At 43.3% G+C, this 12,794-nt stretch overlaps 1 protein-coding gene across 3 annotated transcripts in view; it reads left to right on the forward strand.

The window, feature by feature from the left end:
* TAPT1 (transmembrane anterior posterior transformation 1) overlaps window positions 1–12,794 on the forward strand; it is a 95,910-nt gene that overhangs the window by 9,487 nt on the left and 73,629 nt on the right. For 2 of the 3 annotated variants that reach the window (XM_053254965.1, XM_053254966.1), the window contains exon 1: window positions 3,278–4,373. The exons of the other annotated variant lie outside the window; for it this stretch is intronic. In XM_053254965.1, coding sequence (XP_053110940.1) covers window positions 3,878–4,373 — 496 coding nt within the window. In that variant the 5' untranslated portion in view covers window positions 3,278–3,877. Of the gene's footprint in view, window positions 1–3,277; window positions 4,374–12,794 lie in introns of those variants that run through there. 3 annotated transcript variants of the gene reach the window in all.

The following is a 12,794-nucleotide window of genomic DNA, read 5'->3' on the forward strand; positions in this document are numbered from 1 at the left end:
GGCACAGCTCACAATCACTTTCGGCTGCCTGGCACAACATGGGCCACAACATGGAGACCACACCACCTGGGACAGACTAAAGAGGATTGGGCGTGGGGGGGGGCTCCAGGGGTGTGAGGCATGGAACTTCCACCCAGAGGTCCAGGGGTAAGAGCACCACTGTATGTAAGGGGTGCAAATCCCACCCCCAAAATGTTGTAGCCTTGCCTCATAAGAAAGGTGCTCTAGGGGCCCCTGATCATCTTGGTTGCCCTCTTCTGCACCTTTTCCAGTTCTACATTGTTCTTCTTAAGGTATGGTGACCAGAACTGCACACAGTACTCCACATGTGGCTGCACAGTGCACATAGATTTGTATAAACTCTGCTAACTAAGCAAAGAGGCATCTTTCAAAGTGGTGATTCTCTTTATATTTAGCAGAGGGAGAGCAACTGGCCCTATCGAACCCCAGTACAGCATCTCTCCAGTGGCTGTTGCTGGTATCTGCCTTATGTTTCTTTTTAGATTGTGAGCCCTTAGGGGACAGAGGACCATGCTCTTGACGTATTATTTATTTTTCTATGTTTGAGAACTTTGGTTGACAAGCGGTATATATTGTAGTAGAAGAAGGGCATTATAATATTAGCAGTCATGTAAACATTTAGCTCTCAAGGTATAGGAACCAGTAGTACCATTTATAGAGGGTGAGGAGCATGTGATTATTTCTCTAGAAATATGTGTTATCTCTGGTTAATTTGAAGCCTGAAAAGTAAGCTAACCACAACAAATGCTTTTGTAGCAAATAACAGCTTCAGCGAAGGGGGGTGATGTCTAGCAAGAAAAATGGTGCAAGGTAAAAGAGTTAACCTCCCCATGTGATGCAGTCTAGATCTAGATTGGGACCCCATATCTGCTTTTTGTTAAAAAGAGATATTGTCAGACGTAAGCATACCTCTTAATCACATATTTAGCATAATATGTAGTTTGGCCATAAGGTAGTAGTTTGGCATGATAGAAATTTGTAAAATTATGCATGATGTGGTGAAACTGGATAGATTTTTTTCTCAATTTCTCATACTAAAAGAACGCAAGTTATCAAATTAATTTGATTGGCAGTATATTAAAAAAACAAAAGAAAGTACTTAATGCAATGCATAATTTACTTATACAATTCACTTTTATATAGCTTTAAAACTGAATTGAGGAGGGGGTGCCTTAGAAACAGCAGTGCAAAGTGAGTGAGAAGGGAATGTGTGTGTTAATAAATGCCAAGAGAAAAAGATGGAGAGCCTGATCAGGTGGAGAGAGAGAAAGAGAAGGTGGAGAGAGAGAAAGAGAACACTGAGCTAAAGATGCATCAAAACAGCAGTGTGATCCCTCAGAGCTAAAGAAAATGTACAAGATGACTTCAGAGTGATCTGAGTTCTGCATGCCTGTTTCTCAGTAAATATCTAGGGATGGTATTTTCACCTCCAGTAATTTAGAAGAAAAGTACAGCCCGAGCTGCATGAGGAAAACCCATTGTGTTCACTGAGACCGATTTCAAGCTAGGAATACATAAGATCAGCCAAAGTTGTGGAAATTTGATGAAGAGAAATTTAGGAGAACAGAAATTCAGAACCAACAAAAGGAAGTACTTTTTCACACAGAGCACAATTAATCTATGGAATTCTCTGCCACAGAATGTGGTGATGGCCACTAGCTTGGATGGCTTTAAATGGGGCATAGACAAATTTATGGAGGACAGGTCTATCAATGGCTCTTAGTCTGGTGGAAATAGGCCACTTCTAGCTTCAGAGGCATCTCTAAATAACAGCTGAAGGGAAGAAACAGTAGGAGAGAGGAAGCCGTATAGCTATAATTGAGTGGATGGGTTCAAAGAACCTGGGCCCCCCAGCTCCATCCTTCCCTATTTTCTTAATTATTTCCCTCACTCCAAAGGACCACCAGGGAGAGGAACGAACACGGCCCCCTCTCCCCTAGCTACACCCCTGGACAGAGGGCATGTCCTCACCTCTTTCCTGTGGTCTTCTCATAGGCATCTGGTGGGCCACTGTGTGAATCAGGATGCTGGACTAGATAGGCCTTGGGTCTGATCTGGCAGGGCTGTTATGTAAGAGTAGGGAGGGCTTGTTTATTTTTGTACTGGATGAGGTAAATTAATTCAGAAAAGTTAGAAAAATCTGAAATGAAAATCCATTTAAATGTCAGAAGCTAGAAGACAGAAAAATGCCAATAGACCTAATAGTGCTAATAAACAAAAGTATCTTTTGGATTCTGTTCTGCTCTGCAGAGATGATGAAAGAGCCAAGAAAGAAAAAGGTGGAGAGCAGATTAGAGTGTACAGGACTAGAGGAAAAAGAAAGAAGCCCCCACCCCCATCCTCTTTCCAAAATGCTTTATTTTGTTTCTATTATCTCTTTCTTTTTACCCTTGCTAGACATCTAGGTGTATAAAGAGGTTTGCATGCAAGCACTCTGAAATACAGATGCTGACGGGGAATCAACAAATATCTAGGATTCTGGGGCCTCCTTTTTAGGATATGCACAGTCCGATCCTATGTAGGTCTACTCAGAAAAAAGTCCCACTGTGATCAATGGAGCTTACTGCCGGTAAGTGTCCATAAGATTGCAGCCAGAATTACTGACAATCGACAGGCAAGGGGATTTAACCACATTTCTGAATTCTGTCCTGTGAAAGCTTGCTGATGCTGGCCAACAAACTCCCTCTTGAAATTGTGTGCATGATGCATATTATGCATTCGTTATGCATATTATGCATTTAGTTGGGAGTAAAGAACCAATGAGTTCCACACATAGGATATTTTACTCTCAAGTAAGTATGCATAGTTGGATGGTTGCAACCTCAAAATGCACCCCGTTCTGCACCTGTATGTTTGTTTTGCTACTATGTGAAACCTAAAAATGCAAAAAGGGGGAAAGAGGAAGAAAAAAATAGATTGAGACTCAAAGGCACTCTTACCCCTGGACTTCTGGGCCGAAGTCCAGGGCCTCCACAGGCCCTGCCCCAAATCCTCTTTAGTCTGTCCCACATAGTATGGTCACCAAGCCGAGCATGATGATGCTTAATTTGCAGGGGAGTGGGGACCTCCAAAGACCTTTAGGTCCAGGCTTCAAAGTTACCTGTTGAGGGTAATTGGTGGGCAATACTATGAGAAACATGTCAACCTGTAGCTTTTTTATTTATGGAAAGTTGCTACGATCCTCACAATCCCAATCTTCATCACCAAGTGGAAAGAATAAAACAAGCTTACTGATTATCTTGACTAGCACATTGGTACACTGATCCTCCTGTGTATAAGCCCCACCCTTTTTAAAGTCTTTATAAAACAGTTTATAATAGAAAAATTAAAACTTGAATCTTTATCAATTTAAAATGTAACCTTCTCTTACCAAGCTTGGTAAGGCCATAGAGTGAGTCACGTCTTTTAAATATACTCCCAAAGGCTTTCAGCTGTTCCTTATAAATCAAATGATTACCACTGCTCAAAAGGTGAGGGGTTTTGTGTTTTTTTAAAAGGGACCATATTATAACAGGGGGAAAGCCTGTAAAAGTACAAAAGCGTGGACTACAGCATAAGAAACAAATATATATCTACAAAATTACAATATTGACAACAATACACATGCTAAAAACAAAATTTTAAAAGGATCAAATACTATAAAAGAAACTACCCACCACCACCACATATACAGTACACATCAACGGAATTAACAGCCATGTTACCAATTTATTAACCGAACTGAAATGGTGCCAGAAAAGGCTGGGTTTGGCCCTTGCCGCGATTGCTTTTCTTCCTAGCGTCGCTGAAAGCTTTTGGGTTGGGTTTGGAAGAAGAGGGTGGAGCGGGCCGCAAAACGAAAGAGGAGCAGGTCACTATGGGCTATGGCAATGCCTCTCCTGCCTCTGGCAAGATGGCTACTAGGACGGCTCGTAGGTCCCGCGCAGTGGAAAGGTGGGCCCGGCTGGTGCGTTCTTTGTCGCGCGGAGATGACGCAGATCGGGGGAGCGGCGGGTTTCCTCAGCAGCAGCAGCAGCAGCAGGAGCGCGGAGCGGAGTTTCTGGCGGTCGCTCGCGTGAAGATGGCGGGCGTCTCCGATGCCACCGTCCCGGGAAACGGGGATGGCGGGCGACGGGGCGCCCCGGAACATTCGCTGCTCCAGCCGGAGGGGGGGCAGCGGCGGAGCAGCTTCACGGGCGGCGAGTGCCGGGCCCCTCAGCCGTCGCCGTCGCGTTCGCCGCCTTCCGCCTCGAGCCCACCTTCGCCCAACCCCGGGCAGCACCAGCAGCACCACCATCACCATCACAGGACCGAGACTCTGGGCTTCTACGAGAGCGACCGCCACCGGCAGCAGAAGCGCAGCGGGCCCTCAGGTGAGGAAGGGAGGAAGGGAGGGGACGAATTCCCGTGGTGGGCTCAGACCAGGGCTTGAATGGTTCCTCGGGGGGCTCAGCAATTCGCTCCCCGCAGCATCTGTGGCCGGAGCCAGAGACCCGACCCTGCGAAGGTAAGACTAGCCGAAAGTGCCTGTGAGCATGTATAGTGTGTATTTCTTTCAAGTTAGTAGGCTGAGATGCCCTGAGCGCATGCAGAATGCATTTCCCTCGACCCCCAACGAGACAGTATCCCCTTTCTTCTTCCGTGTCGGCGTGGAGGAGGAGAAATCTGGTGTTCCCTAGAAAAAGCAGGAACCATTGGGGCTCAGACCTGCTTGGAAAGGTCTCTGATCATGAAGTCCCAGATGTGTAGGGACAAACCTTTGGCACTGTTGACGGAAATCTGCACCTGCTTCTTGTTTAAGTTGCGGTGGTGTCTTTTTTTCTCCTCCTCCTCTCTAGGAATCAAGGGGTAGGTAGGAGGAATTTTGGTGGTAGAGGACATGGTATCTATCTGACTTCCGTAAGCTTCAGGGCCGGGTAAGAAGTAGTTTGTGAAGTGAGTGAGAAGGGAGCTAAAACAGAGTGTTGTGATCTCACTTCCTCAAGTTGCTGCTTTTTGAAAGATGATGACTTCAGGAAGGCATATGAGTAGTGATGGAGGGATTATCTGTTCTCTCTATGAGTGTGTATTTTGAACCAAGGACCATTCCCTTTACATTAATGGGATCTGGCAGTCCTAGATATTTGGGACAGTATGAATCTTCTGACTGAAATCAAGTACTCTGAGGGTTTCTCTTCCTCTCAAGACAGCAGAGAGGCCTTAACTTGCCAGCTGCTCTCTGATTGGCTGTCTTGTATTTGGCTTTTCCAAGTTGGCTTTTAGATTTGGGTGCTGTCAGAAGTTGTGAACTGTTGAGTTTAGCAAGTGTCTGTGTTGATACCTGTGTGCCACTTGATAACCCCTCTTGTTAGTCTCTGTGTGCAGCAGCTCTGATGCATAAAGTTAGCCTCTGAAGTTTGCTTTTAGGCATGTCAGCAAAGGCTGTCAGTTATTTTGGGGAATCTAATTTTAGGCTCCCAGGTTTGAAAAATTAGCTCAGAGACTCTACAGCTGTTCAAAATGCATGTTGCTGTATCGGAATGTTGTTGCTGATATACTGGTACATGTGTAGAACATGCATGAGTAAACGTGGAAAATTACTATTTGTTCCTCCCAAGCCATACTTTATGAATAGTAGATCTAATAACGACTAAATATATAATTAGCATTGAATTTGACAGCAAAGCTGGTGTGTACAGACCCTTGCATATAGGATGAAGTGTGGCCTTCTATGTACATCTGCGTGTGCAGTTTTAAAAATGAGATTTCTCATGTCTCATTCAATTTTATTAAGTGTAATATTTGCTCCTAGAGTACATCTTAGTAGTTATTGGATCTCCTGCTATTCTCTATCCTGGATTCAGGAGACATGACTTTTAAACCACTTAGGCTTTTAAAGTCTCTAATTCAGATTTACATTAGGGTCAGTTGTCAAGAAAAGGAGCTCAAGAAGTCTTTGTGCTGCCTGCATATAGATAGATTTTAGTATCAGCAAGCTGTAATGGCGATTATGTTGATAGTCAGAGGAAAGCTTTAAACATTTAACAAAATAACTTGGAATAAAATGCACTAAAAGTATTGCTCAGATGGAGTCAGAGACATCGTTCTATCACCCCTTTTTGTGTTAACTATTTCAAGAAGCACTGGGAAGTCTTGACATCTATTATGTGAAAAAACAGTGTTTCAAAATTGCTGCCAGACACCTAGTTTACAGAAATGTGCAGTTGAACTCCTAGTATATATCTGGCATACTTTGCAAGATGAGAGCAAACAGTTGGATGCTTGAGTAGATAAAAATGTTTGTGCTAATTTATTGTGCATTATCTTGTACCCTTTTATGTTTCAAATAACAGCATTTATGTGCTTATTGCAATATCCTAGAAAATGATTTTGGAAGATGAATGGTTAGTGGAATCTAATTATCTGCCACATAGCTCACACAAGTCCATATTGGAATTAGAACCTATTAGAGTATGCATAACTGTTTGTTCAAAGCTGCAGTTCTTTGGAAAGTTGCCAGGGGCTGTGTTATGCACAAATTCTACTGAATTCTGGACTGTTGTGTTATGTCACAAGATCCACAGTATCTCCATATGTGCTTTTCTATATGGATGAAGTGGAATTGCCCCTTTCTCCAGAGTGCAAGTCTACTTGTCCTCCAGTGTACCAGAGGAAAAAGTGTGGTGGCAGGGGTTGGGGGGCAGGCACAGAAGGGGCAAAGTGCATTTCTGGGCGAGTGATGTCTCTCCCGCATATTTTTGAAATTGAAATAATAGTATATTTCACATAAACACTCTCATCCTGAACTTGTTTTCAGTGAAAGAAATCCTGTTGAGTTCATAAATGGGTGTGGGGTGGGGAGTTGCTTGTTTGCAGGGGTGCTTTCCCTCCATACTCCTATCTGAAGCTGCTGCTGTTACCCTGTGTTCTTTGTGGGGTGGGGGCACTGCTGCCATCTTTTGGGTAAGGGAAGGTTGTTGGGGCATGTATTCAGTTTCCCCTAATTTCAGGAGAGGAGAAGACTCTTGATGGCCATGGGTGTGTGGGTACTTGTATACCGATCTCTTCTTTTGTAGGAACTTCAAGGAGAGGGGTGGAGAATGTGCAGGTGTCCTCCTATGAAGCAAGAGGGATCCCCTCCATTGCTTATGCATGCAAGGTTTTTTGTCCTATGTGAGGTGAAGGAATGGAACTGGGATTGCTGTTAGACATTTGCTTAAGGATTGCTTAAGGATTTCTGAGGTGGGACAACCATAAGGGTTCAGTGAAGGTGAGTGTTTAACAGCTGGCTGTTGGGTATGTGTTGTTTATGCAGTGTTGTGTGCTAAAAGTCCAACACCATAGTTCCTACTCGTTTACACTTAGTATTCTGAACATGGCAGGAGGGTGATGTGGCCACATGCCATGTATCTTGAGACATGTGAATTGCCTCTGTGGCTTATAATTTTCTGGAGGTGTTCTGTGATTCAGGTTTAGCCAGAACTCTGCCATCCATCGTGGGTGTAGGAGCAAAGGGAGAGGGGTGAGCAGCCATTTTGAATTCAGTGGAAAGGGAGGGAACTTGGAACCTCAGATGCTCTTCCCAGAGTGGCCCTATCCCCTAAGGGGAGTATCTTACTGTGCTCACATGTAGTCTCCCATTCAAATGCAAGCTGGGCAGACTCTGCTTAGCAAAGGGGACAATTCATGATTGCTACCACAAGACCAGCTCTTTTTCACAGGTGCAGTGTTCTACTGTCAGGGGTGGGACTGTCCCCTCAGCAAGCACAGATTTCTAACTAATTTTTGTTCTTTTCACCATGCCCGCCTTGTTTCCCCCTTTGCACTCATAGTGTTCAGCTGGTACGTTCAATCAGCAAAACAGTGGTGCTATGCCATGCCATTGTAAATTCCCTACACTGGTGTACCTTTGGCCTTTGTCAGTGCAAGGGAACATAGGAGCAATCATATCCTTGCCCAGTAGGCATAAGTAGAGATGTGGTGTTTTTTGTTTTTTTAATAAAGCAGAATTTTTAGGCAATTTGAACTGTATGCCATACTAGTATTTTTTAGCCCGTTACAATAACGGGCGCTAGCGTTCCCCCCCCCCAGCTGCCCGATTCCTCTTCTCCGCCCTCCCCCATGATTAAGGGCCAAATCGGCCCATGCAAGTGCCCCCGCGGCCGCCGCCCGCCCAGCCTCCCAACTGCCGAGTCCTCCTCAGCCCCGGCCCACGTCATTCGGGCGATTAAAGTCCATATTTTGTGCAGAAGAGAGGAGCTCGCAAGCAGAGCTCCTCTCTCTGCAAAGCCTCTTCCCGAACTGGCGCTTTGGGCGCAAAGGACGCCTATTGTGTTCTTTGCGTCCATAGCGCCAGATCGGGCAGAGCCTTTGCACAGAGAGGAGCTCTGTTTGCGAGCTCCTCTCTCCCTTTCAAAATATGGACTTTCATCGCCCGACTAAAGCAGGCCTAAAAGGGTAAGGAGGACTCGGGCAGCTGGGAGGGCGGTCGGTCGGTCGGTCGGCGGCAGCCGCGACAGTAATTTTTTTGATACGATCGGGACAACGATTGGGGCAAAATGGCCAACCGTGGGGCCGGGAGAGGAGGACTCGGGCAGCTGGGAGGGCGGGCAGCGGTAGCGGCCGCGGCGGGAATCGTTAAGGGCAATTTGATCATGTTGGCCAACATGGCCGTCCGTGCCTGGGCGGCCGTATCTTTTTCTTCGGTTCTGGGCATGTGCTCACACGGGCAGCACGGGATCACACTCTACCTCTTTATTATAGAGGATTTTCTTATTGTATCTACATTTTACTGCTTTAAGAATATAAAATGCATCACATATAATTTAGAACAAATAAGTGTACCTGACATCAATATACAAACAGTACAGTTTTAACTTCCTTACTTTTATTCAGACAGTTAAAAGGTGGGATACAGATATAATACTTCTTAAAAATACATGGTTTTAGCAGAGTAGACCAAACATCTCTTTTGTATTTGTACCACTTGGTAAAGATACAAAAATCATTGTGCTATTCTGCAAGTGGGTGGCTTTTCTTCCTGACTAGGACCGGGGAGACCCAAGTTCAGATCCCCATTCAGCCATGGAACTAGCTGGGTGACTCTGGGCCAGTCACTTCTCTCTCAGCCTAACCTACTTCACAGGGATGTTGTGAAAGAGAAACTCAAGTATGTAGTACACTGCTCTGGGCTCCTTGGAGGAAGAGCGGGATATAAATGTAAAAATAATAATAATAATAATTATTATTATTATTTGAGACATTAATGTTTGAGTATTTTCGTTTAACACTTTTAAGCTGGTAATTCAGTATACTTTAAAGAAACATCAGTAGGTGCTTTAGATTTTGGCAAAACTGACACAGTTATAATATCCTTGTTGTCGGTATATGAATTATGTAGAATGCTTCATTACTATTTATTGTTTTCATTACTGCTACTGGTTTGCAGCTGTGGAGTGCAATATATATATTGGATGGTCCAGAAGTTTGGAAATAATGCATGCTTTTTGTGTTGAGGATATCTTATGTTACACTGTAACAAACATGGATTTGTCACTATGTGCATACTCAGCAGGAACCTGCAGCCTATTTTGAATCTCTGAGTGTACCTATGGCAACATCACACGATACATGGCAAGTATGGCTACCACAGGCTGCCGGTTTCTGGTGAGTGCGCAATTCTAGCATAAGCCACAGATTCTGGTCCCAGCGTGTCGTGTGTAATATGTGAAGCGGGTGTATGATGCTCTTCAGTGATAGAATTGTAATACTGAGCTCTGGTCTGAGCTAACTATTTTATTAGAAAGTATGTTCCCCAGACTATGGGAGACACCTGTATTGGGCAGCAGCGATATAGGAAGATGCTGAAAGACATCATCTCATACTGCGTGGGAGGAGGCAATGGCAAACCCCTCTTGTATTTTACCAAAGAAAAACCGCAGGGCTTTGTGGTCGTCAGGAGTTGACACCAACTCGATGGCACCCTTTACCTTTAGTCAACTGAGTGTGTGTGGTATGTGCGCTCATTTATTTAAGTCTTATAACACAATATCAGTGTTCCCTGTAACAGGGATTCCCAGATGATGCTGATTACAATTCCCAGAATCCCAAACTGCAATGGCTTTTGCTTGGGGATTATGGGAGGTGTAGTCAAAAACATCTGGGAATCCTTGTTAGAGGCACAAGATCCATGTGTTTTCCCAACAAGAAGTAAAGACTGTAATATGACCCCAAGAAAAATGAGTTTTGTACTTTCAGGAAAGCCAGTGAATAATTTAAAGTGAAATTATGGGTTTTATTTTTGGAAAAAGCTAACTTAAGGCATTAATACATTTTAAATGATTATGTTTTAGCCACATAAGCAATAGAGCCAAAGACTACAATTTTTAGGAGCTTTCCAATAAATGCCTATAAACATGGATGTAAAAATCCCAGACACCCGTTTTCCTGGGAGCCTAAAAAGATGATACTGGCAACTAAAAGTACACATGGAATAAAATCAACTATCTCTATCACAGCTGCTGCTGTTCCTGTCACTTTGGGAGGCAGCCTTAGGAAAAGAGAGAATTCACGTCATCAGAAGACCACAAGTGTTGAAGCAACCACTGTGTTTGAGATAGAAGTAGTGGAAGGAAATAGGATGGCATTCTCCCCAACCCTAGCAGGAAAGAACAGTGGTAGCTGCAGTTCAAACAGTTTTCCTGCGTTTCAGGAAAGTTAACAGACAATATGGTGGTTTTGAACAAACCCAATATGGTTAGGAACATAAGAACAGCCCTGCTGGATCAGCAGGTCCATCCATCAGGCCAAGGTCCATCTAGTCCAGCATCTTGTTTCACACATTGGTCCACCAGATGCCTCTGGTAATTCCATAGGCAAGAAATGGAGGCATGTCCTTTCTCTGCTGTTGCTCTCCTGCAACTGGTATTCATAGGTAGCCTGACTCTGAGCTGGGTGGTAGTCTGTACCCATCAAGACTAATAGCCTGTGTTTTGGTTGTTTTGAGCAAACTCCTTTCTGCTATGTCACCAAGGTTGGCAGAGTTCTAAGAGACTAGATAGGTACATGCCATTTAGTAACCTAAAAGCAACAGCACAAATATATCTTCCACTTTTTTCTGTGGTTATGTGTACACTGTCTCCTGGCCTTTTTCTTTCTTGAAACCTGGGAAAGGCAAGTATCTGCGGTGCTGATAGTACTGCACAGTGGTGCTCCATTTGTCACTCACTGCCACAAATGGCTCACCTTCCTTTAATTTAAAAAACAACAACCCTCTATCCTGCCTCTCTACAAGCTGAAAGTGACTAATACATACAATTAAAAATCCCAACAAAATTATGACGGTTGTTACAGTTAAAGAAAATGCAGTGGATTAATATTAATGTTAATGAATTAAGTCTGCATAAATGTGTATATGAAGAGAAATCTGAAGTATTATCTGTTTCTAGATTATGCACATGTCACAGTAGGTGTAAGTTCAGAAAGGGCATTCCTTCTGTGTGTGAGGAAGGAGGAGGAATGCCTTTGAAGAAGGCATCTGTTACCCATGGACTGAGAAGTAGCAATTGATGTACTATAAAGGTAAAGGTGTCGACTCCTGGTGACCACAGAGCCATGTGGTTTTCTTTGGTAGAATACAGGAGGGGTTTACCATTGGTACCAGGTTTTTAAAAATCTGAGGCAGCTTCTTAATTTTTTTTAAAAAATTAGATTTTTATTCATTTTAACAATAATAACATTAACATTCACAACAAATAAACAAATATGGACTTCCCGCTCACACCTCCTCGTGAATAATCAACTATAGAATTAACCCTTGCTATAAAAGGCAGCTTCTTAATTGATTAAAAATCTGTGATCCGTCTAATTGGCTAAACATTGCAGTTGCATTATTAATAAAGGTTACAGAATAGTAATCAGCAAAACAATGACATATATGTTTTATAAATATATTTTTAAAGTGGTAAGCTTTAAAACTACCCCTCAGTTGAGAAATACTTCTTTAAATAGATTAGCATTGCACAGCTTCTTAAATGACAACAGCCTTACATGACAGCTTGTTCCTAAACGCTCAGGGCCACTCCTGAGGGAGATTCCTCTCTGTTGATGTCTTACCTTCCTGTAATGATGTTACTTGAGCAGGGCCTTAATCTTGATACATGGTGCTTCATATAGACTAGAAAGGCTTTGCTTAAGATCTGCAGGTTCCAGATCATGCAGGATTTTAAAAAGTTAAATCATTGGTAGCTGGAAACTAGCTGGCAACCAGGGCAACTGCTGCAAAACTGGCTCAATTGGTGCATGCTTCTCCCTTTATTTGAGGTAAGCTGCAGTGTTCTTAGCCAGCTAGAGCTTCCAAGGATAGCCCTGCATGGAGTACATTACAGTGACTTATTTCAGAGGTTACAAAAGTGTGTATAATAGTGACCAAATCATTAAATTCCAATAGAGGTTGCAGCCCATGTATCAGGTATAATTAACAGAAGTTTGCTTCTGGCTACAGCACAGCAGCCACTTGATTTTCAAGTCACATTCCCATATAATATAGGGCAGTCTACCTGTTGTTTGACCACATTTGAATACTGTCAGATGTTTCCATGAAGTCAAACATTTCCTTGTGCAAATGACAATGACCTTTTCATTGCACTGCCTCTGTGTAGTTTGTCAGTAAAATCTGCAATTTATACACATGTGAACATATTTGCTACTGTTTGTATTTTGCTGAGTCCAAAAAGTAAATTATAGAAAGGATCCTCAAGGTTAGTTACTTGTAGACTCTGAACATGAAATTAGATGATCTCTTATTTTAAAGTTGG

Source organism: Hemicordylus capensis, chromosome 5 (assembly GCF_027244095.1).
Source record: "Hemicordylus capensis ecotype Gifberg chromosome 5, rHemCap1.1.pri, whole genome shotgun sequence".
In the NCBI taxonomy this organism is placed as follows: domain Eukaryota; kingdom Metazoa; phylum Chordata; class Lepidosauria; order Squamata; family Cordylidae; genus Hemicordylus; species Hemicordylus capensis.